This window comes from Astyanax mexicanus, chromosome 1 (genome assembly GCF_023375975.1).
Source record: "Astyanax mexicanus isolate ESR-SI-001 chromosome 1, AstMex3_surface, whole genome shotgun sequence".
In the NCBI taxonomy this organism is placed as follows: Eukaryota; Metazoa; Chordata; class Actinopteri; order Characiformes; family Acestrorhamphidae; genus Astyanax; species Astyanax mexicanus.
In genome coordinates, this window is record NC_064408.1 from 22,909,468 (window position 1) to 22,932,041 (window position 22,574).

Here is a 22,574-nt window from a genome sequence, read left to right on the forward strand (position 1 = left end):
TTTTTGTAACCGGCTGTGTCGCATTTCAACCCGCGCGTCACTTCCGTCCCCCTCTCTCGCGTCCATCTTGCTCTCCGCGTGTGTTCGCTGCTAGCGTGCAGGTCAGTGAAGAACCTCTATAATACACTTTTTCGGGCTTACACGATGTCCGCTGCGGGGCTGCGGGTAGGTGAAGGGGCCGCGGTGTGGAGCCGGGGCTTATTTGTTGAGGATCCTGTGCGGAGGTGTTGAGTGAGGGAGGTTTTGGGAGAGAGGAGCTCGGCCTGGGGAAGCGAGGCGGCGGCGGCGGATGGCCTGGAGCTGCTGGCGGAGCGAGATAGCTGCTACAGAGAAAGAGAGAGCGCTAACGCTAACCTAAGTTCAAATAACGTTTAAACGTTGCTCGTGCTAATAATATGTGGGCGATACATGTTTATAATACAGCGAGTAAACTGCAGAGTTTGTTAGCTGACTAGCTAAAGCTAATTCTCTCAAGTTAAAACGATAGCATTAGCTAGCTAAGCTAACTACCAAGTTCAGACTGGTTTCTTTTGGTATGAGTGAGTCGGTTAAAGAGTCTGTTTAACGTTAAATAACTTATGTTCAGGTCTAACATTTAACCAACGTTTTACATGTCGTTCTGACTGCGTTGCGTTCGTTTTATTTAGCTGGTTATGTCGTTGTTGTCGTGCTCCCAACTGCCCATAAACTGGAAGCGTTAACTCCGCGATAGAGCACCACGGCGCCTGGGCCTGTAACGTTAGCTGGCTAGCTCGTGTTCTCTCCTAAACTAGCTAAGCCTCGACTGCTAGACCATTACAGCTGGTTAACCAGCTAACTAACTACCGTTTATTTCACGTTCAACGGCGATGTCACTTCCCATTTCAATCTGTTTCAACAGTTTATCTGCTTTTATCTGCTCTCTATCGAACCTGCTCCAGACCGCACCCTGCAGCTAAAACTTAGCCATTTCTCTCTGCTCTCTGCTCTGCTGTGACTAACTCTCACACGTGCTGTGTCTTACAGATGAAAGAAACAATAATGAACCAGGAGAAATTAGCCAAGCTGCAGGCGCAAGTCCGCATCGGCGGAAAGGTAAGAAACAGAAAATTCACATAACTAGGTTTGTTTAGTTTGTTTTTCACACGTTCTTACAGCATTTAGCCATAATGAATCTTGAAAAACACTAACACGAAGCTCTATACCTAGTGACACTAAAGGAAACTTCACAAACTGCCTAAAAGAGCCAGTCTCTCTCCATTGTGTATTTTCTGTACTATGTCCAAATTGTATTGAAAAAGAAAGAAATGGAAATTGTCCAAAACAAATGCTTTGACTGCCGTTATGAGGCAAGGCAAGTTTATTTGTATAGCACCTTTCATACACAGAGGCAGTACAAAGCACTTTCTAAAAAGATTTAAGCCTGAGTTCATGAGTTTAAGAATAAGTTTTAATTAAGGTAATAAGTAATCCAACAATGCGACATTGGAAACTAATTAAAATGAATATAATTTAAATTTGAGACATACATCAGAAATGTCCGGAAATGTACCAGATGTTAGTGAAACAATAAATTAATGGAAATTAGGAACAGAATACATAAAATAAATACAAGCAGTATTTATTTTAATCCATCTTAATCCATCTTCCCCTTCAATTAAATTGTCATTTTTTGAGACACAAAAGTGTGACAGATATTACATGTAAACTTTTTAGGTGATGGTACTCTCAGGATGAGCTTTTTTGTTTTTGGAGCCTTTTGTTACTATTGCTTAGAATTGTTAAATTAGAACCAAATACTGTTAATAAAATTTAAAGAAATATCGGTACATGGTGAACTGAATAGTTGGGAGATTGGGTAACCTGTTTTAGAAATCCACAAATGTATTAAATACCTTAAATGTAAGGTATTAAAACTGACAATGATTTCGGAATTGTCAGTATCAGCGAACAATTGCTTTTATTAAAAACATCTGTCTGCCGATTTGGCCAACAAAAGCTTATTTTAAATGATTTGTATTAGTTTTAAAGTTATACTGAGTAGTTTAGTCTCAAGTTATTAATATCTATATTCAGATAAGCATATAATATCTGCATCTGCCAGAAACCCCACATTGCTTGTATCCCCAAAGGGTCAACTTGACAGGACAAGAGAAAAACCCTTTTATTAAAACTCAACATCAAAAACGTTTACACCAAATAAGGTTGAAGCTATTGGTTTGTACATAATAAAATTGACATTATAGCAAACTGCAGCTTCACATAGTCAGTTTTTTCACAATATGCTATGCCCACTATAAACTGTTTAGTAACTGCTGTGAAACTGGTATGTAACTTGTGATTTGAGGGTATGAATGGAAGAGTGGGACCACATGTAGGTTTTTAGGATTTTTCACCATGTTTTATAGTTGTGTGTGAGCAGGGAAACACATCTGTAGCCATGCACTATAGAACTCAGTGTTGCAAATATACATGTTACCCTGGGGTTAGACACTTGTTAATTTGCTTAATTGATGTGCACAGGGAACCGCACGCAGAAAGAAGAAGGTTGTACACAGAACTGCCACCGCAGATGACAAAAAACTGCAGTTCTCTCTGAAAAAATTAGGAGTCAATAACATCTCTGGGATTGAAGAGGTAAGATCACTTTTTTTTTTTTTTTTTTGTCATACTACTTTGATGTACAAAAAAACAAGTTAATTTGGAAATGGACTGTATAGACAAAGCTTAGTCATTTATTGTAATTCTGTCCAGGCTTTTCCTCTGACTCTGTGAGCAGGCTGACATCATTTATTTTTAGAGACTCTATTTTCTAAAGGGAGGGGGAAGCTCGCTCTGATTATGACTAGTATAACCAGAAATATCATCTGTATGGGTTGTAAACTTTAAAACTGCTTACTTTGATGTTTCGCAGGTGAACATGTTCACAAACCAGGGAACAGTGATCCACTTCAACAACCCCAAAGTTCAGGCTTCACTGGCAGCCAACACCTTCACCATCACAGGCCACGCTGAGACCAAGCAGCTCACAGAGATGCTGCCCTCCATTCTTAACCAGCTCGGTGCTGACAGCTTGACCAGTCTGAGAAAACTCGCTGAGGCCCTGCCCAAACAAGGTATGTGAGAGTTGTTACCACCCCCACCCACCTGGTTTGTTCTTAAAAGTTAAAGTTAAGCTTTTACAACCTTTTTTGATATTTTTTTTGAACATCAGACAAGGACCTTTTGGATCTCAAACTGATTATTTTAATCATGTGTTGTAGTAAAAAAATAAATCCAACAAATATCATTAGCATGTTTAGCACTTTCCGATTAAAAAATGCAATGTCTTTGCGTAGTTAATGAATAATCTCTCAAATAATTACACTGATGTTGGACAGGCCTAATCAAAACTGACCACAGTGTGTGTGCTGAATTTTTAAATTAGGTTGTGAACAGGTGTATGAATGTAAGGCTTGGGGGTAGGGTATGGAATTTGTCAGGGAGCAGCTGACAGTTATTCACAATCTGCTCTTCACCTGTAGTTTTGAGTTTCTGCCAGAGAGTATCTAAATTTAATCTGGTCAAATCAATTACATTATGTACTGTTAAAGAATGCAGTTACATTACCCTCAAAAGGCGTTTCGTTAGTTTTAACAATAGAGTTGTGGTTTTAATAGTATCACCCTTTATTAGTGTTTTTTTTTTTTTTTTTTTTTCCTTTTTTTTTTGCACGCCACAGTCCCAATGTCTTTACAGTCTAACACTAAATGTTCTGTTTAATTTTTATCTTTTAATATATTTCTAACTACCTTTTTCGTCTTGTGTGTGCCAAATATTCTATTAATTCCTGTTCAGATTGTTAATAAAGATGTGAATTGCTGCATAAAAGAAATCATTACTATCAGCTACTTTTGAATAAATGTACTACTCTTATTTGTAACATTCAAGGTAGATTACTGTTTAAAGCTAGGCCCTTGTGCTTTAACTCCTACTACCCAACTGGAAGTACTGTAGTTGATTCAAAGGATAATCCTGTTCTGAATGTTTTGCTGTATCAGTTGTATACTCATTAATAGACAGACCAGTTGTTTTCTTTTTAATCTCAAAGTACTGACTGCTGCTAACTGGTTACTGTCCTTTATTACAGCAGGCGATGGAAAGGCACCAATGGCAGGAGGAGAGGACGAAGATGACGAAGTTCCAGGTTAGTGGGTTGTCTTATTTTCCACCATACTGTCCATCCTGCTGTTTGTCCACCCACTTGTCTCTATATGCACTGTGTACATTTTGCATTATTCCCTATAGGTTTATGTAATTGAAATGAATGCCATATGTGCTTTTCATGCTGTAAAAGAAGCCCAGCACAGCTTGCTTTCTTCAGTCAGTCTGGTCACAGAGGCCATGTGAAATTTGGGGTTCATTTTAAACTTTGCTCAGAGTTTACAGTTCTATTGTTTGAGTTGTGAAAGCAGGGTTTGCTTTTCTTTTGAGGAGAGTGAAGTCAGTGCAGAAGGTTGCCATCATGATTACCCTCTCAGTCCAACCTAGCCAGCTACTTCCAGCACCCCACATCAGTCAATGTAACAAACGATTACATATCCTTTCCTCCAGAATTAGCTCACCACACATGATGACAAGGGGTTAACTGCTTTTGGCATCTCGCCGCTACGGAGTTTCATCCCTTATTTTTCAGTCCCTTAAGAAAACAATCAGATCAGGGGCCCCCTTCTGTAAGTGATTTGAGTCTGACACCCTGGAGCAGAACAGTGGAAGTCTCATTTATCAGATTTCATCTCATAAAAGGCAACCTGCTTTTGATCCAGCAAGCTTCCATTTTTACAGCTGCAGACTTTTCAGATCCCCAGTGCTTTCTTTATTTTTTGGGTCACCTTGGAATGCTTGTGAGTGTGTGAGCTCAGAACAATTGAAGTCCTCAAGCAGACTGAGTAAAATAACCCGAATCATGTTTCATATAAACACTAGCAGTTCCACCTAAGATTAGAGTTGATCCCTGCCGTTCTTGATAATGAGCATGTAGGATTGAAACACTTACATTTTTTTATTTTTGCCTTACACTCTATCTATATTTGGATCCAGTATATCTTCGTGTGTGTTTATGCTAGACATTAACATGCTTTCTTGATTAGCTTTAACGGTGGAAGTATCTTTCAGACCTATACTGATTGTCATTCATATTTCTGCTTTGCACCAATTAGCTAACTAAGAACTACTGTTGGGACCAGAATCAACCAAAATTTAAAAAGTCTGAGTATAAGCACAAAGTCTAAGTTCCTGTACAGAACTTGAACAGGATTATTTCAGCTCTCCAATTGCTGCTGTAGTTTTGGTGGTGGTTAAATAAGGTTTATACTGTTGTTTTTTTTGTGGATAGCAGTGGTTCTGTAGCTACCTAGGTCTGCTGCTGTTTTTGTGCTAATATCTTTATGAAAAATTCAGATCTCATCTGTTTATGCTAGGAATTAATTTTAGAGACCAGTATAAACAGAATCCAGTTAAAGTAGAGCCAGATGGAGTCCGGATACAAGATGTTTTAATGAGTAGCGTCCGGTTCTCTTCCTATCCGTCCCACATATGCATCTAGCATACCTTCATGTAACAATTTAGAACTGTAATACATACATTTACTCAATGGTAAACTATGGTGACACATGACTGCATATTCCTTTAATCTGTGTCGTAATGCTTTTATTATAAATCCTCTCTTGTGCAGATCTTGTGGAGAACTTCGACGAGGCTTCAAAGGATGAGGCTAACTAACTTGAAGGGAGGACAGACGTTTAGAATCTCCCGTCTCAGCTGGCTCACGTGGGACTCTTTTCCCCCAAACTTTTGGGCGATTGTTTCCTTTTATAAATATTTCAACCCCAACTTGTCCTGTTTGTCCTTTCGTGCACTGCTGTGTCCCCCTTGTGTCCAAGCTGAGAGTGAGAGATTGTGTTTACCGTGCAAAGCTCCACATGGATGTCGTGTGAGTGTGTGCGGTCCGTGGGACGTCCGGCCTGTCTATCTCCCTGTTACTGAGGCTCACTCCTTTTACGGCCTAGCTGAACCCAACATCTGGAAATAAACATTTGCTATTAAATGCTTATTAAATACATCACTGCCTTCTCTGCTAATTTTTCATCTGCAACCATCTGACATGTAGCTTTACAGTTTTCAGTGTCCAGACATTTCATTGAAAAATGGATTTTAGTTAGTTGAAGTCTCCCCCAGTGTTGACTATTGCAATGCCCTTACTAAGTATTAGGCAATGATGTATGTTTTACATCACAATCACAAAGTTTTAGATTTCATTTTGATTTTTCCTGCAAGTTCTATGCATAATCCAATTAAACTGAGACATACCCATTTTATGCACCCTTTGTCATTCACCTCACCTTCTATATTTAAGTTTTTTTTTTTTTTTTTTTAGTTTAAGAGTTGACAATTGTGAAAGTTCCCTGTATGGTAGGCCAGCACTTCAGGCACAACAAATATAATCTTCATCCAGGAATTAGAAGGAGGGCACCCCTTTAGTAGAAATTCATAATTAGCTTTGATTTATAATATTCACTAAGACTGTATTCAACTGGGTGACCTCTACACAAATCCTCAATATGAAATCTTTCATGGTTTTTGTTTTTGCTTAATGTATACAGACATATAACAGTTCTTATGCCAAAACTAAGAGCAGACTTGTTAGTTTAATTGGTTAAGCATTCTTTAAAATCAGATTTTTTAAATGTATACTTTTTATCCTTAACAAACTTAATTTTCTATGCTGAGTATTCCCCCTATCACTAGCAATGCCCCAACACCGGCCAGCTACCATCTCTTTTTAAAGCGCTGCTGATGTAGCATTACTGAGTAGCCAGCACACTTGGAGGAAAGTGCAGAGACTTTGATCTGATACAGCAGCTCCTTGTGTTGACCAATATTACCTGGAGAAATGTAGAGAAAGAAGGCTGTCTACACACCCAGAGAACGGCCAATTGTGCTGCCCTCCCTAGAAAAATCTGAAATTTTACCATTTTTGTGTACTACTTGAATCATGGGTCCTCTGGATGTTTTACAGATATAAACTTGATATTTTGCACCCATTGTTTTTTTGCTTTTGACTGAATTTGATATAGGGTTTTCCTTTCGGCTCAGGTTTGTTTTTTACATAAGGAAAATGAAAGTTCTCAAAAATCTGTTAAAACCAACCTTGTGGAAACATTCACTCTGTTTATTGATTAGAACTTTTTGGAGCAGAAGTAAGATAAAGGAAATACAGGAAGAAGGTTCTGTGTTCTGGACTAGTATATGTCTATGCAGTTTAACAGCTAAACAGCAGAGATAGCGTGTGGATAGTTGTGTTGGTCTAACCAAAACAAACCAGTCCAGACTGAAATAATCTCTCAAAGGTCTCTGTGTGGGGTTGTTCGTCAACATCAGTGTTTAACCAGACTAAAAAGTGTACGTTTAAAAAGTGTCAAGGAACTATTTCTGATTTTTTGTTTTCCCTACAAGCCTTTATAAACCTATAAAATTTTAAAATGACTAAAATTGTACAAATGATCAAACACTAACAAACAGTCATCGCCTCTCATTTTATTGTAAAATTGAGTTAAAACCTACACAAGTTCACACATCTTCACAAGATCACATTACTAAATATTAATTCTAAATAAATAGCCACAGTACACAGACGTTCAGGGTTAACCACAGATTTTGCTTCCTTTCTATTATACACTGTCATGTTAAACGTATTCAGTATTAAATAAAAACAATAATTTAAAAAACTGTGAAATTATAAAACTATGGCCAAGTAATGCAAACATGCAAAATAACAAACAGCCCAGTTTATCTGTCTATAACGGATCTCCTCACCGATATTCAGTCTTGCTCTCTCCATTTCTTTTAAACTAGTAACAGTTATTCTTTAATTCCTTGTAGCAGCTTCAGTAGATGTGCTTCCATGACCTGTTGAACTGGAAGAGAATGCCACAAATGACAAAGGCACCACATTTCAAAAGAAGCTACATATAAAATATTTTTACACGCGAGACTTAAAATGTGTTCCATTGGAGAAAAGTATAGATTATACAGATTGTTCATATAAAATGACAATAAAAGCTCATATAATCACTCCTGTGTTGGCGGGGTAAAAACCATAATTACCATGTCTATGGCCCATTGCAACAGCCATGTCCATAGCATTGAAGCCTGAGTCAGACTCCATGGTTGGATCAGCTCCACTCTCTGTTCAAGAGTTCAAATTATATCAAATTATTATTTACTACACAGCAAATTCTATGGTCTTTTAAATCTTTATAAAACGTCCAGGTTCAATTTACTGCTCTTACCCAAGAGGATTTCCACACAACGAACATGATTTCCATGAACGGCATACAGTATAGGGGCTCCTCCATTCTGTAAGAACATAGATATCATTGCTATATGTTGAACACAATTTCAGAAAGCTGGTTGTAGTTGTGTTTGCAATGTTTCATGTCAAGATTTCTTTATAATAAAGTAAGTAATTTGTTGTACCACTTCTTCTAGACCTGTTTTCTTACCCAATCATATTCATTGACATCTACACCACAGTCGATGAGCATTCGGACTATGTCTGTATAGCCTTTGCTGCAGGCCAGTGACAGTGCACTCTCCCTTCCCTTGGCCAAGAGGTGCGGGTCTGCCCCCTACAAAGAAAATGAGCAAATGTTAAATATCTGGTTACATCTGATATTGTCTCGGTTCTAATTTTTATTTTAGCCACTTTTATCATGTGTTTTCTAAACAGACCAACTGTGCTTTGTATGCTTCTGTTAGGGAGGCCATCGAAGAACCACTTCTGGTTCCATAAAGAACCATGTTTTAATAAAAATTTTAGTGTAAAGTATCTACCTGTCAATTTATCAAGTTTTTACACTCAAACATCTCTATAACCAACTTTGCTGTTTATGGAACCCAAAAGAGTTATTTGATGGCACAGATAAAACAATTATTTGAAGCACCAAAAGAGCCCAAACCAATTTTTTATAGAAGTAACATAACTGAAATGAGTTGCTTGAATTGTGCTGCTCGTTAACGTTGAAATAAAGTTAAAATGCTGATACAACATACACTACCGTTCAAAAGTTTGGGGTCACATTGAAACTTCCTTATTTTTGAAGGAAAAGCACTGTACTTTTCAATGAAGATAACTTTAAACTAGTCCTAACTTTAAACAAATACACTCTGTACATTGCTAATGTGGTAAATGACTATTCTAGCTGCAAATGTCTGGTTTTGGTGCAATATCTATATAGGTGTATAGAGGCCCATTTCCAGCAACTATCACTCCAGTGTTCTAATGGTACAATGTGTTTGCTCATTGGCTCAGAAGGCTAATTGATGATTAGAAAACCCTTGTGCAATCATGTTCACACACCTGAAAACAGTCTAGCTCATTACAGAAGCTACAAAACTGACCTTCCTTTGAGCAGATTGAGTTTCTGGAGCATCACATTTGTGGGGTCAATTAAACGCTCAAAATGGCCAGAAAAAGAGAACTTTCATCTGAAACTCGACAGTCAATTCTTGTTCTTAGAAATGAAGGCTATTCCATGTGAGAAATTGCTAAGAAATTGAAGATTTCTTACAACGGTGTGTACTACTCCCTTCAGAGGACAGCACAAACAGGCTCTAACCAGAGTAGAAAAAGAAGTGGGAGGCCGCGTTGCACAACTAAGCAAGAAGATAAGTACATTAGAGTCTCTAGTTTGAGAAACAGACGCCTCACAGGTTCCCAACTGGCATCTTCATTAAATAGTACCCGCAAAACACCAGTGTCAACATCTACAGTGAAGAGGCGGCTGCGGGATTTTGGGCTTCAGGGCAGAGTGGCAAAGAAAAAGCCATATCTGAGACTGGCTAATAAAAGAAAAAGATTAAGATGGGCAAAAGAACACAGACATTGGACAGAGGAAGACTGGAAAAAAGTGTTGTGGACAGATGAATCCAAGTTTGAGGTGTTTGGATCACAAAGAAGAAGGTTTGTGAGACGCAGAACAAATGAAAAGATGCTGGAAGAATGCCTGACGCCATCTGTTAAGCATGGTGGAGGTAATGTGATGGTCTGGGGTTGCTTTGGTGCTGGTAAGGTGGGAGATTTGTACAGGGTAAAAGGGATTCTGAATAAGGAAGGCTATCACTCCATTTTGCAACGCCATGCCATACCCAGTGGACAGCGCCTGATCGGAGCCAATTTCGTCCTACAACAGGACAATGACCCTAAACACACCTCCAAATTGTGCAAGAACTATTTACAGCAGAAGCAGGCAGCTGGTATTCTATTGGTAATGGAGTGGCCAGCGCAGTCACCAGATCTGAACCCCATTGAGCTGTTGTGGGAGCAGCTTGACCGTATGGTACGCCAGAAGTGCCCATCCAACCAATCCAACTTGTGGGAGCTGCTTCTAGAAGCGTGGGGTGCAATTTCTCCAGCTTACCTCAACAAATTAACAGCTAGAATGCCAAAGGTGTGCAATGCTGTAATTGCTGCAAATGGAGGATTCTTTGATGAAAGCAAAGTTTGATGTAAAAACAATGTTATTTCAAATACAAATCATTATTTCTAACCTTGTCAATGTCTTGACTCTATTTTCTATTCATTTCACAACGTATGGTGGTGAATAAGTGTGACTTTTCATGGAAAACACAAAATTGTTTGAGTGACCCCAAACTTTTGAACAGTAGTGTACATTACAACAATTTTGTATTTTACAACAACTTTTATTTTATCATTTAGTTCTAGAAATTAGTTCAGGCGTCACATATAATGTATAAACTATTTTATTTGTGAAATGTGTTGGAAAAGCCCTTTAAAAGCCAAAAATATACTTTTAAGTGTATTTAAGTTTATAAGATTATAGGTGTTTTACTCACAGTTTGTAACAAAAACTCCACCACAGCGATCTGACCATGAGCCGCTGCCCACATAAGTGGAGTAAAGCCCTCTTCATCCTGCAGGTTTATTACTGATTCTGATTGGCAGGAACATAAAGAGACGATAGTCAACACAGGATTTTTAATAGGTATATAATAAAACCAGTTTGTGTAATTACTTAAGTCTTGCCTTGCTCTATTCGACTGGCTAGGAACACCATTTCACCTTGTGCTGCAAGCTGGTGAATTGATAGAGCTGGAAAAAACAGATTTATAGTAAAACATATCAAGCAAGATGACTTAACTAGCTGTATTTTGCAATTTTGGAGTAATGGAAATGTCTGTTGTACTGGGTCTTGTACAAAGTGATGTTGGTAACAGCAGGTAACTGCTTAAAATGATAAGCATTAGACAAATGTTGATATTTCTAATATCACAGATATTTGCTTTAGATTTTACTGCACAACTGGGCTAAATGAACTGAATTTTATTCATGTTACTGCGCTTGTAACTCTCTATAAATGTTATTACATTTAAAATAAGCTTGGGTAGACATGTGCAGTATGTGATCAGTTTTAGACATCAGCATCTGTTTACAGTTTCTGCACCAGTGCATCTCTAGACGTAGTACATTGTGGGCTACAGAGGAGATATAATGAGAGGTATTTGGCTCACAGTGAACAAGCAGTGGAGTTGAGGAGACCTCATTGCCACGGTGTTTGTTGGTAAGCGTGGTGGACTGTTTTATCGGAGAGAAGTGCTTGGTGGTGGACGGAGTGTAAACATGTCTGACTTGGATTCCAGGGGAAGGGGAAGTCTGGATATTGCATTCCGCTAGAGACCAAACAAAGCACACAAACAGAAAAGATTCCATAAAATACAGAAGAAATTGTGCAGTAAATCTCCAAAATACACAGTATACAGTCAAAAAGTCCATTTCCTTACCTTTACACAAGACCGAGGCCACCTCCAAGTCAGAGTTCACCTGGTCTTGAATGTTCTTGCTGTCTTCTTCGTTCAGTGACTTTACAAAACGTGAGCAAACATTCATGTCAAAGCGGTTGGGCAAGATGAATTTAATGCCCATGGCCACATTCTGCGAGCTGGCATCCTCTGCTGTGCCAATGCTCACGGAAGGCTCCACCTTGATGTTGGTGATCTCGGGCAGAGGACAAATGCCTTCCATTTCTTCTGCCATTGGGTTCAGTATAAAAATGCTCTTATAATGTTTAGTGCCCCATGAATAAAACAGCTGCGTTCCCTAAAGACAAAAAAAGAGACACTGACTTAGATAGCTGAGTAAAATGAAATTCAAGAAAAAGATCAGATTCAGCACATTGATAAATTCTGTTACTGTCATAAGCAATATGAGTATTCTAGAAACTCCTTTAAGACAGTTGGAAAACAATTCCAGGTTTTACCTCATGAAGCTGACTGAGAGAATAATGTCAAGTGTGGTCAAAAGTGACATCAAAGCAAAATATGCATTTTTTTTTATTTATTTAAGGTGTAAAATATATTTTGGCTTGTTTAATACTTTTTTTATTAACTTAATTACATTTGCAAATCTTCATAGTTCAGATGTCTTCATAATTAATCTACAATGTAGAAAAGAAAAAAAACAACATAAAGAAGTAAGAGGCGTGTCCACACATTTGAATTGTATTGAAAGGATAATATAATGTAATTTTGACTAGTCATATGTTGTGTAAAATTAACCTCCCTTTTGTCTATAAGTACATTTTAATTAATAATACGTATAAAATGTATCCTTTATATTAGACACTAGATATTCTATTAGATAAATTATATAAAATAATACTTTTTTATGTTTTACCTGGTAGAAAGAATTTCGTTTACCACGACAGTGGTAAAAAATTAGCAAAGATTTGTGAGACTATCTTCTGTATTACTATCATAGTAATACTATCACGACTGTATTACTATCATAGGGGGGGTTAGCACTACTAAAAAGGGGGTTTAGCACTGTTTGTTTCTTTTGCAAAATGTATAGGCACCTTAACAGATTTTTACAGCTAAATGTTAAGTTAAACTGGAATACATTAATGAGGAGTTGGTATTTCAAATCTACATTATTCTAGTTAGCTACAACAATCCAATATACAGAAACATTAGCTCAGCAGCCAGACAGTTAGTTAACTTAAGCTAGCTAACTAGCTTGCTACATACATAGCCTGGCATACATGTCTCTCCTGCACAGCTGTGTTCTTGTTGTGGTGTGGTGTTAGCTAACCTAGCTAGCTAACGTTACATCTCACAACAGAGGCTGCTGTCAGTTAGCTAGTTAGCTAGCTAAGCTACGTTAGCTATCTCGATCATTGGGTGACTAAATGCTATTTAAATGGCTGCGTCCAAACCAAGAACACGCTGATATATAGATAGCTAGTTAGAATGTTTTAGATTAATATGTTAAAGGTAGAGTTACCAAGAAAACAAGATAGAGCTAGCCACTTGGTTAGCTTAGCTAAATAGCTAACGAGAAGCTGTAGCTGTCTGTGGTGGATCACCCTGTGACTTCAAGTGTATTATTATAGTTATCTGTGCTCATTTTTATTAACACAGGTAATACAGGCTATCTGTCTGAATATCGGGTCTATAGTAATACAGTAGTTAATACTGTACCCGGTGAACCAGCAGGGATCACTGTGTTGTTTTGAAGCGACAGGCTGTTCCCCGTTTCTACCGGAATAAAGTTTTTCAGTGTTTGAAGCGCGGACCTTTGAACCACTGAGCACAGTAAAAGTCCTAATTAAATCATATATTAGACAACCTATTTTTATTAAGTGATCCTTACGATATTATTACTAAATAATAATAATAGTAATAAACAATAACATAATAATAACAATAAATAATAATAAATAATAAATAATAATAATAATAATAATAATAATAATAATAATAATAATAATAATAATAAATGATTAAATGGTTAAAAGAAGAATTTGGTAAAAATGGAAGTACATTTTTTAACTGTGGCATATAGAGGTAACATTATTACATAGAATAATAGGGATGTAACAATGCACTGTATTTATGATGCTGGCCTCACGGTAGGTTTAGATACAAAATTTTAAATACAAAATCAAATTAAGCACAATTATGACTGACAATTCAAAGTATACTTTTATTATTTATCCGAAGTAAAGATATAAAATGCTACAATTTGCTTATCGTTTCATTATCAAATAAAAAAAAGAAAGAAAATATAAATAATCCCCTCTTTTATAGATAGGATGCAATTTATGCAAAAACCATGATACACTTTTTTGTGTGTAAAAAACATTTAAAGAAATACCAATTCAAATAGTGAATAATTCAAATGAATATCAAACAAATAAACTAAGGCTTTGCCTGTGCTTCTCCCAATCTTGGTTTTTTTTTTATATTTAGCATGACATCTCTGAACATTTACAGTGTCACCTGCAATTGTCTGCTATGCATTGTTATATCCCTATGGAATAGTATTTGCATAGAACTTTTTCAATTTCTATTAGTAGGTAAAGTGGTTGTTTCTGCTTCTCTTCTGGCCAGTCCATTTGTCTTACAAGACCAGTAGCTTCCTTTTTTTCTTTCTTTAATAAATGTTCTCTTTTTTCATTGAAGCTCCCAGGATGCATGGCGGTCACCTTTTCTTCTAGTTACGGTAATTTAGGGCGGTTTACATTGATTTGTTTGGGGATGGTTGTGTTGGTTTTGCTGGCAGAGTGTTATTTACCCTCCTGAGTTTGGCGTGGCGGGTGGATAAGAGTCTCTGCCAGTGGAGCTGCCATTTTTGTAGAGAATTGCTGCTCATTAACAGTAGTAGTAGTAGTTTTTGTGCTCTCTACGTTTTAATAAGGTTGTTTAGTGAGTGGGACACAGCCTTGTTATTCTGGCACAGAGAAGCTATTCTTTACCTCACAAGTCACAAATTAAAATAATTAATTCCTATTCCACTTGCTTTTACTTTTTTTTTTTTTTTTTACTTTGCACTTAGTGTTCATTTTGCCTGGAAATGTTGTAAATGCAAGCTGTGTTTATATTTACAGTATTAAATACTGTCTGTTCTCTCTTATACAGTTTAATGTAAGGCTCTCCTTGTCATGTAGTAGAGTAAGGAATAGGCAGCAATTTGGTGTGTATTTATTCAGATTTCACTGTATTATTTTAGATGTTGTACCCTCACATCACATGGGATTATAGGTCGCCAGGTTTGGTAAAATATCCAGCAAATTTAAGTTTTAGGGGCATTTCCCAGTCTTTAACTCAGAGAAAGGGCTTATAGTACTTTTCGAGCTGCATGACCCTTCGGCGGCTGCTTTTTCTGCTTGACTGGATGTGTAATCATGAATCCATCTAGTTTGCAGTTTTCCCCTTCATGGTCATAGTTGCACCATGCTAATCTGATTAGCGGGGATATGCCAAATATTTCTACATAATCTGTCAAAAGTCTTGCTTTGGGGTCTAAGCGCCTCCATTCACTTTTGTGCTCTCCCTCCTGCCTTGCTGTTTTCACAGACCCTTGCCCAGATTAGGACTTTGTGGCAGTGGTTAAAACAGCTACTCTGCCTCGCTGAATCCTGTTACTTCACAGCTTCCAGTGGAAATAACTTTTCTGGTCACGCAACAGTCCACAATAACAGTGAAATATTATATCATATAAGGTAATAATCAGCAAAAACAATATTATCTAATATGCCTAATTCACAAATGTAAGTGACCTAAGTTGGTACTCCTTGTGACACCAAAACAGCTCACCTCTAAAGGTGTGCCTAAAACACATTACAGCAGTTCTTCTAAATCCTGTAAATTGTGAGGATGAACTGCTGGGGATTGGACATGTTTTTTAAACACATCCCACATGTAAATGACATTTACATACCTGATGATTTATAACAAAGCAGAAATGGTCACCGGACCAGATAATCTTCTTTCATTGCCACTGCTTTTAACAGTGGACAGGAGTTAGCATGGGTACTCTGAGCCACTCCCAGGAAACCTTTAATGGTTGATTTATTAAAGAAATTCTGACAAATTTTATGAATTATTAATGACATTTTTAGCCCAAACACAAACATTGGTGGTAAAAAGTTTAATAATGGAGAAAGAATGGAGATCTGCTGCATCTATAATGTATGGTTGATTGCCATAGACAATTATTTGAAAGAGAAACCCAGTCAAAATTATTTATAACAGAAACCAGTGGGGAAGTTCTACTTTTTTAGTTTTTTTTAGAAATTTAGTAAACTAAAATTTCACAATGTCAAGATTAGTTTGTGTTAAAGGGTCATGTCAAAAGTAATGGGATAGCATTTCATAAATTGATCATGAAATGTTACTTCAAGGGATGAATTTTCAGGGTATGCATTAATGTCACACTTCCCCAGAACATTTGCCAGACTGAAGCCTGTGGTGTAACACTGCCCAGCTTGTTTTAGTGGTTTTTGCTTGTAACACACCTAGTTTGCTTAAGCATAGGTTCGGCAGTTAGTTCATATGTATCAGTTGTGTCAGGCTTGCTGTGTAATTAGTATAAACTCTGAAACCAGTGGGGCAGTGATATTCCAGGACCAGGATTAGGAACCACTGCACTAAGCAAAGCCTGAAAGGAAAAATGTTTTGGTGCCCCCCGAATGTTTTTTTAAGAAATCAATCACAGAAATGTTGTTATCACAGGTCTGATATTGTCTGATGTTTGTCATTGTCTGTTACAGTTACTTTTGCCAGGCTGCCATTGCAAATCAGAAGGTGTTCTTAATGAATTGCCTGGTTAAATAAAAAATACATTTAAAAAAAATTGTGAGTGAGGCTGAACACATGCCAGTGTGCTCATGGCAAGGTGACATGAATTACAGGGTGTGTTATAGGGAGTGAGGTCTGGCAGTGGGTGCCAGAGGGATGGAACATTTCATTTCTAAAGCTGTGCAGACATTTAACATTCCACAATGTCACCCGTTGAATAATTGCAAATGTTTCATAGACAGCACTGTTGGTGGCAATGATCATGAATGGCAACATCTGGCATTAGTGACACACTGCAGGTCAATACTGAATTATTTAACTTTTATTGGCCATGGTAAAAGTCACAGGACATGATACTAACCCTGTGTCTCATGACATCTGGCAGTGTAAAGATGTGTGATTCAATAAGTTTGTCTACAGTGATGCAAAAAGTGCAGATGTGTTCCTTACAAGAACAATTCACCTACAGGTCCTATAGAGAACAAATAATGCAAAATACTGTTTGAGTGTTTTTTTTTTAACAATGAATAATTCAGTGACTACTTTGAAACTAATAAACTAATATGTTTAGTGACGTAGTAGTTAAAGGGTGGCCAATGGCACCATGTGTGGACCCTCTAAATTCAAAGGGTTAAAGGCTTAAATATAGAGGTCTTTGCATCACTCATGGGTGAACAGCGACCCTATATGGTTCGCAACAGCATCGCACAGCTTATCAACACCATAATCTGCTTCCATTTCCCTCATTCAGTGGATCTACCACAGTTTAGACCTGCAGATCTGATTAGTTGTTTCCAACATATAAGCTATTAGATTAGAACAAATAACAACAGAGTTGCCCTTTAGACAAACATCTGAGACTTGTTGAGTTTATTTTCAGGAGAATAATGATCTGTGTCAGCAGCAGTTTTGATTGTTTGCCTGTGGCCTTAAGTGCTCACGTTTCCTGGCTTTCAGTGTTTGGTTGTTTAGAGGTGACTGTGTGAGGCTAATTGACATGCCATGCTTCTAAAGCTGCAAAGTGGAGATTTCCTAACTCTCCGCTTATGGACTTTGTGGGATGAGAACGTGTTTCAAGCCTTTGTTTGGGATTTAGACAGTTCATAAATCCAATAATCTCTGTCTTGGGCAGTAAGAGGGCTGCCTTGGCCAAAAAGACCTTTCCCTCCCCTCTGTGCTTGGACCAACATCATGAACATCAAAATGAATCAATTCATCTTTCAACTGAAAGTCCAGACCTGTAACACGGCATTAAGTTAAGGCAGTAAACATGCCCAGTGGTCCTTACTTTGAAGCTGCATCCTTTGTTTGAACTTTTAACAGTGTCTTAAAAGCAGGGGTTCTCAAACCGGTCCTCAAGGCCTCAATCGATCTGCATTTTTATTCAGTCACAGCTCCCATGCACCATAGACCTGTGGAGAACTATAGACCTAAAGTTTAACCATAAAAGGAAAACTGAAATGCCTGAACCAGTAACTCAAGTTTATAAATTGCAAGAAAAAATGCTTATAAAAACACCCTTCATTTGATCTACTAATCATTGGACTGAAATTCAGGGATTTTTTGGAGAAATCCAGGGAGTGAGTTTGCATTGCTTAAATACAGGCAGTGCCAGGTAGAATTAATGGAGATTTGAAGGATTGGATTTATCCAAGTAAAAATAAACAGTCGTAATCAGCTCTAGCCAGGCCTGAATCCAAAGTAACTTTTTATTTAAGATATTTAGTGCCATTCAGTAAAGTACGCTCTTTTAACAATATTTGTAAAATATTAATAGATACTACAATGTTGTTATGTAAATGGAACCAAACCAAACCCCCTCCTTAAAGTGTGTCAACAGGGCAAAATGTATTTCAGTTCGTTGTAATAATATGTCTAGTAGTTAACAATCTCTCACCAAGAGGTACACTAACCAGAAGTAAGTTGGCTGAAAGCCTTTTTATTTGGCAACAGTAGAAGCATTTTAAGCCCTCCTGTAGGAAGACTATACCTGTAATTATTTACATAACTACCTGAGACATAACTGCATGCAAGGGCGTAGGAGGGTGTTTGAAAGCACTTCTTATGATGATGTCATTTTAGTAAAAGAATGTAACTCAGACATCCCAAGTTGCAAAAGTTTTTTTTTTATTTGACAAAAATTGACTGTAACAATATCACAAGAAATTGCACAAAATCAAAAACATTTCATATCATATTACAATAATTATTAATATTGCCATGATCTGCTTTCTCTCACTCTCTGAACAAATCCCGTCCGGGAGGGGGGAAAAACACTGCCCGCCCACACTAAAAACTGATTGGTCTCGCAGACTCTTTGCAGAGAACAGGCCAATCAGAACCCTCTCTGTTTTGTCTCTCTCCTTCCCACACGCGATTAGAGAAAAAAAGCCTGTCGCCTGTGTGCGCGTTTGCGCGCAGTGCGCGTTTGGAGCGCTGGTTCTGAATTCCGGGAGATTATACGTGACTCGCGGGTATCCGGGAGCCACTGCCGAAATGCGGGAGACTCCCGCAGCTTCAGGGAGACTTGGTTTGTCTGGTAACTTTACATTTCATAGAGATTTTTGGCAGCAGTTAATATAAGCATTGTATAACCCAAAACTGTTAGCGGAACAAGACATCATCCAGAAGTCGCTTTTATTGCAGCATATTGTTATTGTTGCGATTCACTGCTCTTATCACTGACCTCGCGTTTAAAGCCGGTGTTGTGCCGAAATCTGCATCCCCACCAGGAAAAGCACCCCTTCTTGGAAGTGCACACCCAAGGCTTCTTGAAAGAAGCGGAGATAATTGCTTTAGCTAACTTTAATTAGAAACGCTCTCCCAAGAGGAGGTGCTTTTTCTGGTGTGCTTTCAAACTAAAAGTTCATTTTAAAACAATTTCTGTATTTTCTGCGGTATCATTCTTGGGGGGGGATAAATCCACCTATTCCCCCCGGTACCTACACCAATGACTGCATGACAAGTTGTGTAGGTGTGTTTTGGTTCTAGGGTGGTTAATTTGTTTTTATATCAATATATTGATATTCGTATACGAATTAAACAAGATTTGTGTGTGGATACACTTTAAATACCAGAATTTATTAATAGAGGCTGTCTGGATACTTTGGACACATTATACGCTGTAAAGCAGACACATACATTTTTCTATCTTTCATGTATCTCTAAAACAGCACATTTACAGGAGAGAGATACAGTAAAACCTTCTTAACTTTCAATGAAAGTTATTGTAAAACGATCCATGTCATTTAGGACTATTTCTATTGATCTATTCATCAAGAATTTTTGACACAGTGTAAGGGGCAGTTTATGTATTTAAATTTGTACTAAACTAAAGTATTGAGATAAAAGTAATATATTTTTATTAGACACCAACAATATACTTACGATTAGCAATCCAGATAATTTTCATGCAAGCCCTGCTCTGGTAGATTCCTACATGCCACACATTATAGTGATTAATTCTACAGAGGCATGCTGACTCACCTCTCTCTGTTCAACAGTGAAATTCCACCAAGTCCAGATGTCAGTTCATGTGAATCTCACTATTGCCAGGACTTGCATTAAACTGATTAATCTGAGCAGAATGGACACAAACCAGGGAAAGGTTATAAGAATATAAACACCTTGCCTGGCAGTTAGTGTAAGTTTTAAAGGACCAGAGAGCAATGAAAGCTTGTTGTAAAAATGATTCAAGACCTGAGCTGATGATGGTAACTATGCTTGAGACTGTAACTTACTAACTTACACAAGTTGTTATAAAATCTGTTGTTTGTTTTCTTCTTCTTTTCTCTGGAGTCTTCTGGTAGATCATATGGTGGCAAGACCCCATTATGACTGCCAAGAACTTCCATAAAAGTTTAGCCCAGTACTGTTTGGACAAAAAAAAACATAATGGTGTAGTTGATAACTGTGACCTCAAGTATGCTTTGACACACTTCATTTCTTAAAGCTTAACCGCATTACTTTCATATTTAGTGATAACTTCATAGGTCCTAAAATAGTGCCAAGCTTTGAGCATGGGATATGTTTTTATAACCGAACCCTGCTTTAAACTTCTTCTCCACAACTTTATCTCTGACCTGTCTAGTGAGTTCTTTGGTCTACATGATGCTGTTAGATCACTAGTGTTCTCTAACAAACCACTGAGGCCTTCAGTACAGAACAGGTGTTTATATATTTATACTGGGACTAAATTATAAACAGCTGGACTCTATTAACTAATTAAGTGACTTCTGGAGGCAGTTGATTGGACTGGATTTTATTAAGTGGTTTTGGAGTAAAGGGGGCTGAATACTTTTGAAAATGTCACACTTTTCAGATTTTTATTTGATCAAATTTTTGAAAATCATGTATCATTGTCGATCCTTTTCACACTTATTCAATACTCTGTGTTTGTCTATCACTTAAAGTCTCAATACAATGCATTTAAGTTTGTGGTTGTAAGGTGACAAAATGTGGAGATGTTCAAGGGGTATGAATACTTATGTATGACCTTAAGTATGTTTTGACACACTTAATTTCTTCAAGTATAACCACATTGCTTTCATATTTAATGATAACTTTCAAGGTCCTAAAATAGAGCCCTGAAGAATGCCGCAAAAAAGTGATAAACTAAGCAGATACCAAATAGTTACTGAATTAGCATTTTTAGAATTTCAAGAAAAATCCAGAGAAGCTTGATGAATGTTGGAAAACTAGTTTTGGGTGCTGTGGAGATTCAAAAGCCATTAATGTTCAAGGGGTATGAATAATCAAGTATGACCTCAAGTATGTTTTGACACATAATTTCTTCAAGTATAACCACATTGCTTTCATATTTAATGATAACTTTCAAGGCCCTAAAATAGAGCCCTGAAGAACGCCGCAAAAAAAAGTGATAAACTAAACAGATACCAAATAGTTAGTGAATTAGCATTTTTAGAATTTAAAGAACATCCAGAGAAGCTTGATGAGTGTTGGAAAACTAGTTCTGGGTGCTGTGGAGATTCGAAAGCCATTAATCAGGTCAGTGGTAGATGGTGGATGGCCAGACAGGCTTGGATGGTGTATTGTTGTCTGGTCAGGCCTGAATGTAGGGGGCATAACGTGAGACTCCACTGGATGCGGCCACCAGTTCTTCCGGTCGAGGAGATTTCCTCAAGAGCGGTCCGGCCCGTTCGTGTCGGAGCTTTTGTGCCGAGTGTTTGTCTGCTCAGCCTCCCTGCTGTTCTACGCCGTGGGGATGCGGCCCATGACGTGATTTCATCTCACACACATACGCACTTGTCAAAGGAAGGAAAGACATTAAAACATTCTGAGAGTAGAAAGTAAAAGAGAAAAGAAACTAGGTAGATTGGAATCTGATACATTGTAAAAGTGGGAAAGTCAGAGATTGGTTTGCATGTATTAGGTCACGGAATAAGGAAATGCAGTAGGTGAAATGTGAAGCTTTGTTGTTCACTTGTTTTTGTTTGTTTGTTTATTCATTTAGCTTGTGTCATTGTTGGGCCTAATGAGACAGGTCAGAGGGTTAAAGACAGTTTTTGGGTCGCAGACAACACCCAGTTCACTGCATGAGCTCAAGTTAACTCAGGAAGTGAGTCCCTCAGAGCTGTCTCACGCAAACCTGTCAGTTTCATTATGTCGCAGGATAACCAACACCATTAGTGTAAATATATGGACAAAGCCTCCAATTAAAGGACTGCACAAGGCAGATTTTCCCTCGAGTCCTGCATTTAACTCCTCTGTTGCATTACCTTAACTCACTTCCTGTAGCTTCCCACATCATATTCAAAACTCTGACATGGGCCTGCAAAGATGAGATGCTCTGTCCTTGATGGTTCCGTACTCTTCAAGCTTCCAGTATAGCCATTAAAATGTGTAAATACTTAATTACCACGGTCCCAGCACTGCTTCTAGCACCCACAATCATTCCACAATCTTTCCACAATCCTTCTCAGGTGAACTGTTTG

The 22,574-nt window shown here is 37.8% G+C and overlaps 2 protein-coding genes across 3 annotated transcripts; one reads left to right on the forward strand and one right to left on the reverse strand.

Annotated features, from left to right (window-relative positions):
• On the forward strand, nt 1–6,079 carry btf3 (basic transcription factor 3). 2 transcript variants are annotated; one of them, XM_007259627.4, is made up of 6 exons: nt 1–101; nt 1,006–1,074; nt 2,503–2,616; nt 2,894–3,095; nt 4,109–4,165; nt 5,693–6,079. In XM_007259627.4, the coding sequence occupies exons 2-6, from the start codon at nt 1,006–1,008 to the stop codon at nt 5,737–5,739; spliced, it is 489 nt and encodes a 162-aa protein (XP_007259689.1). In that variant the 5' UTR covers nt 1–101; the 3' UTR covers nt 5,740–6,079. The 2 variants fall into 2 exon arrangements, with proteins under 2 accessions (XP_007259689.1, XP_022523580.1); XM_022667859.1 differs by having other exon boundaries at nt 83–165.
• Nucleotides 6,080–7,539: 1,460 nt separating this feature from the next.
• Nucleotides 7,540–13,618, reverse strand: ankra2 (ankyrin repeat, family A (RFXANK-like), 2). Its single transcript, XM_007259628.4, has 9 exons — nt 13,519–13,618; nt 11,821–12,136; nt 11,551–11,709; nt 11,066–11,131; nt 10,876–10,973; nt 8,523–8,648; nt 8,310–8,376; nt 8,125–8,205; nt 7,540–7,934 (listed from the first exon to the last, which is right to left on the reverse strand). Exons 2-9 carry the CDS (start codon nt 12,071–12,073, stop codon nt 7,879–7,881), a joined length of 906 nt encoding a protein of 301 aa, XP_007259690.1. The 5' UTR covers nt 12,074–12,136; nt 13,519–13,618; the 3' UTR covers nt 7,540–7,878.
• Between the last annotated feature and the right edge of the window lie 8,956 nt (nt 13,619–22,574).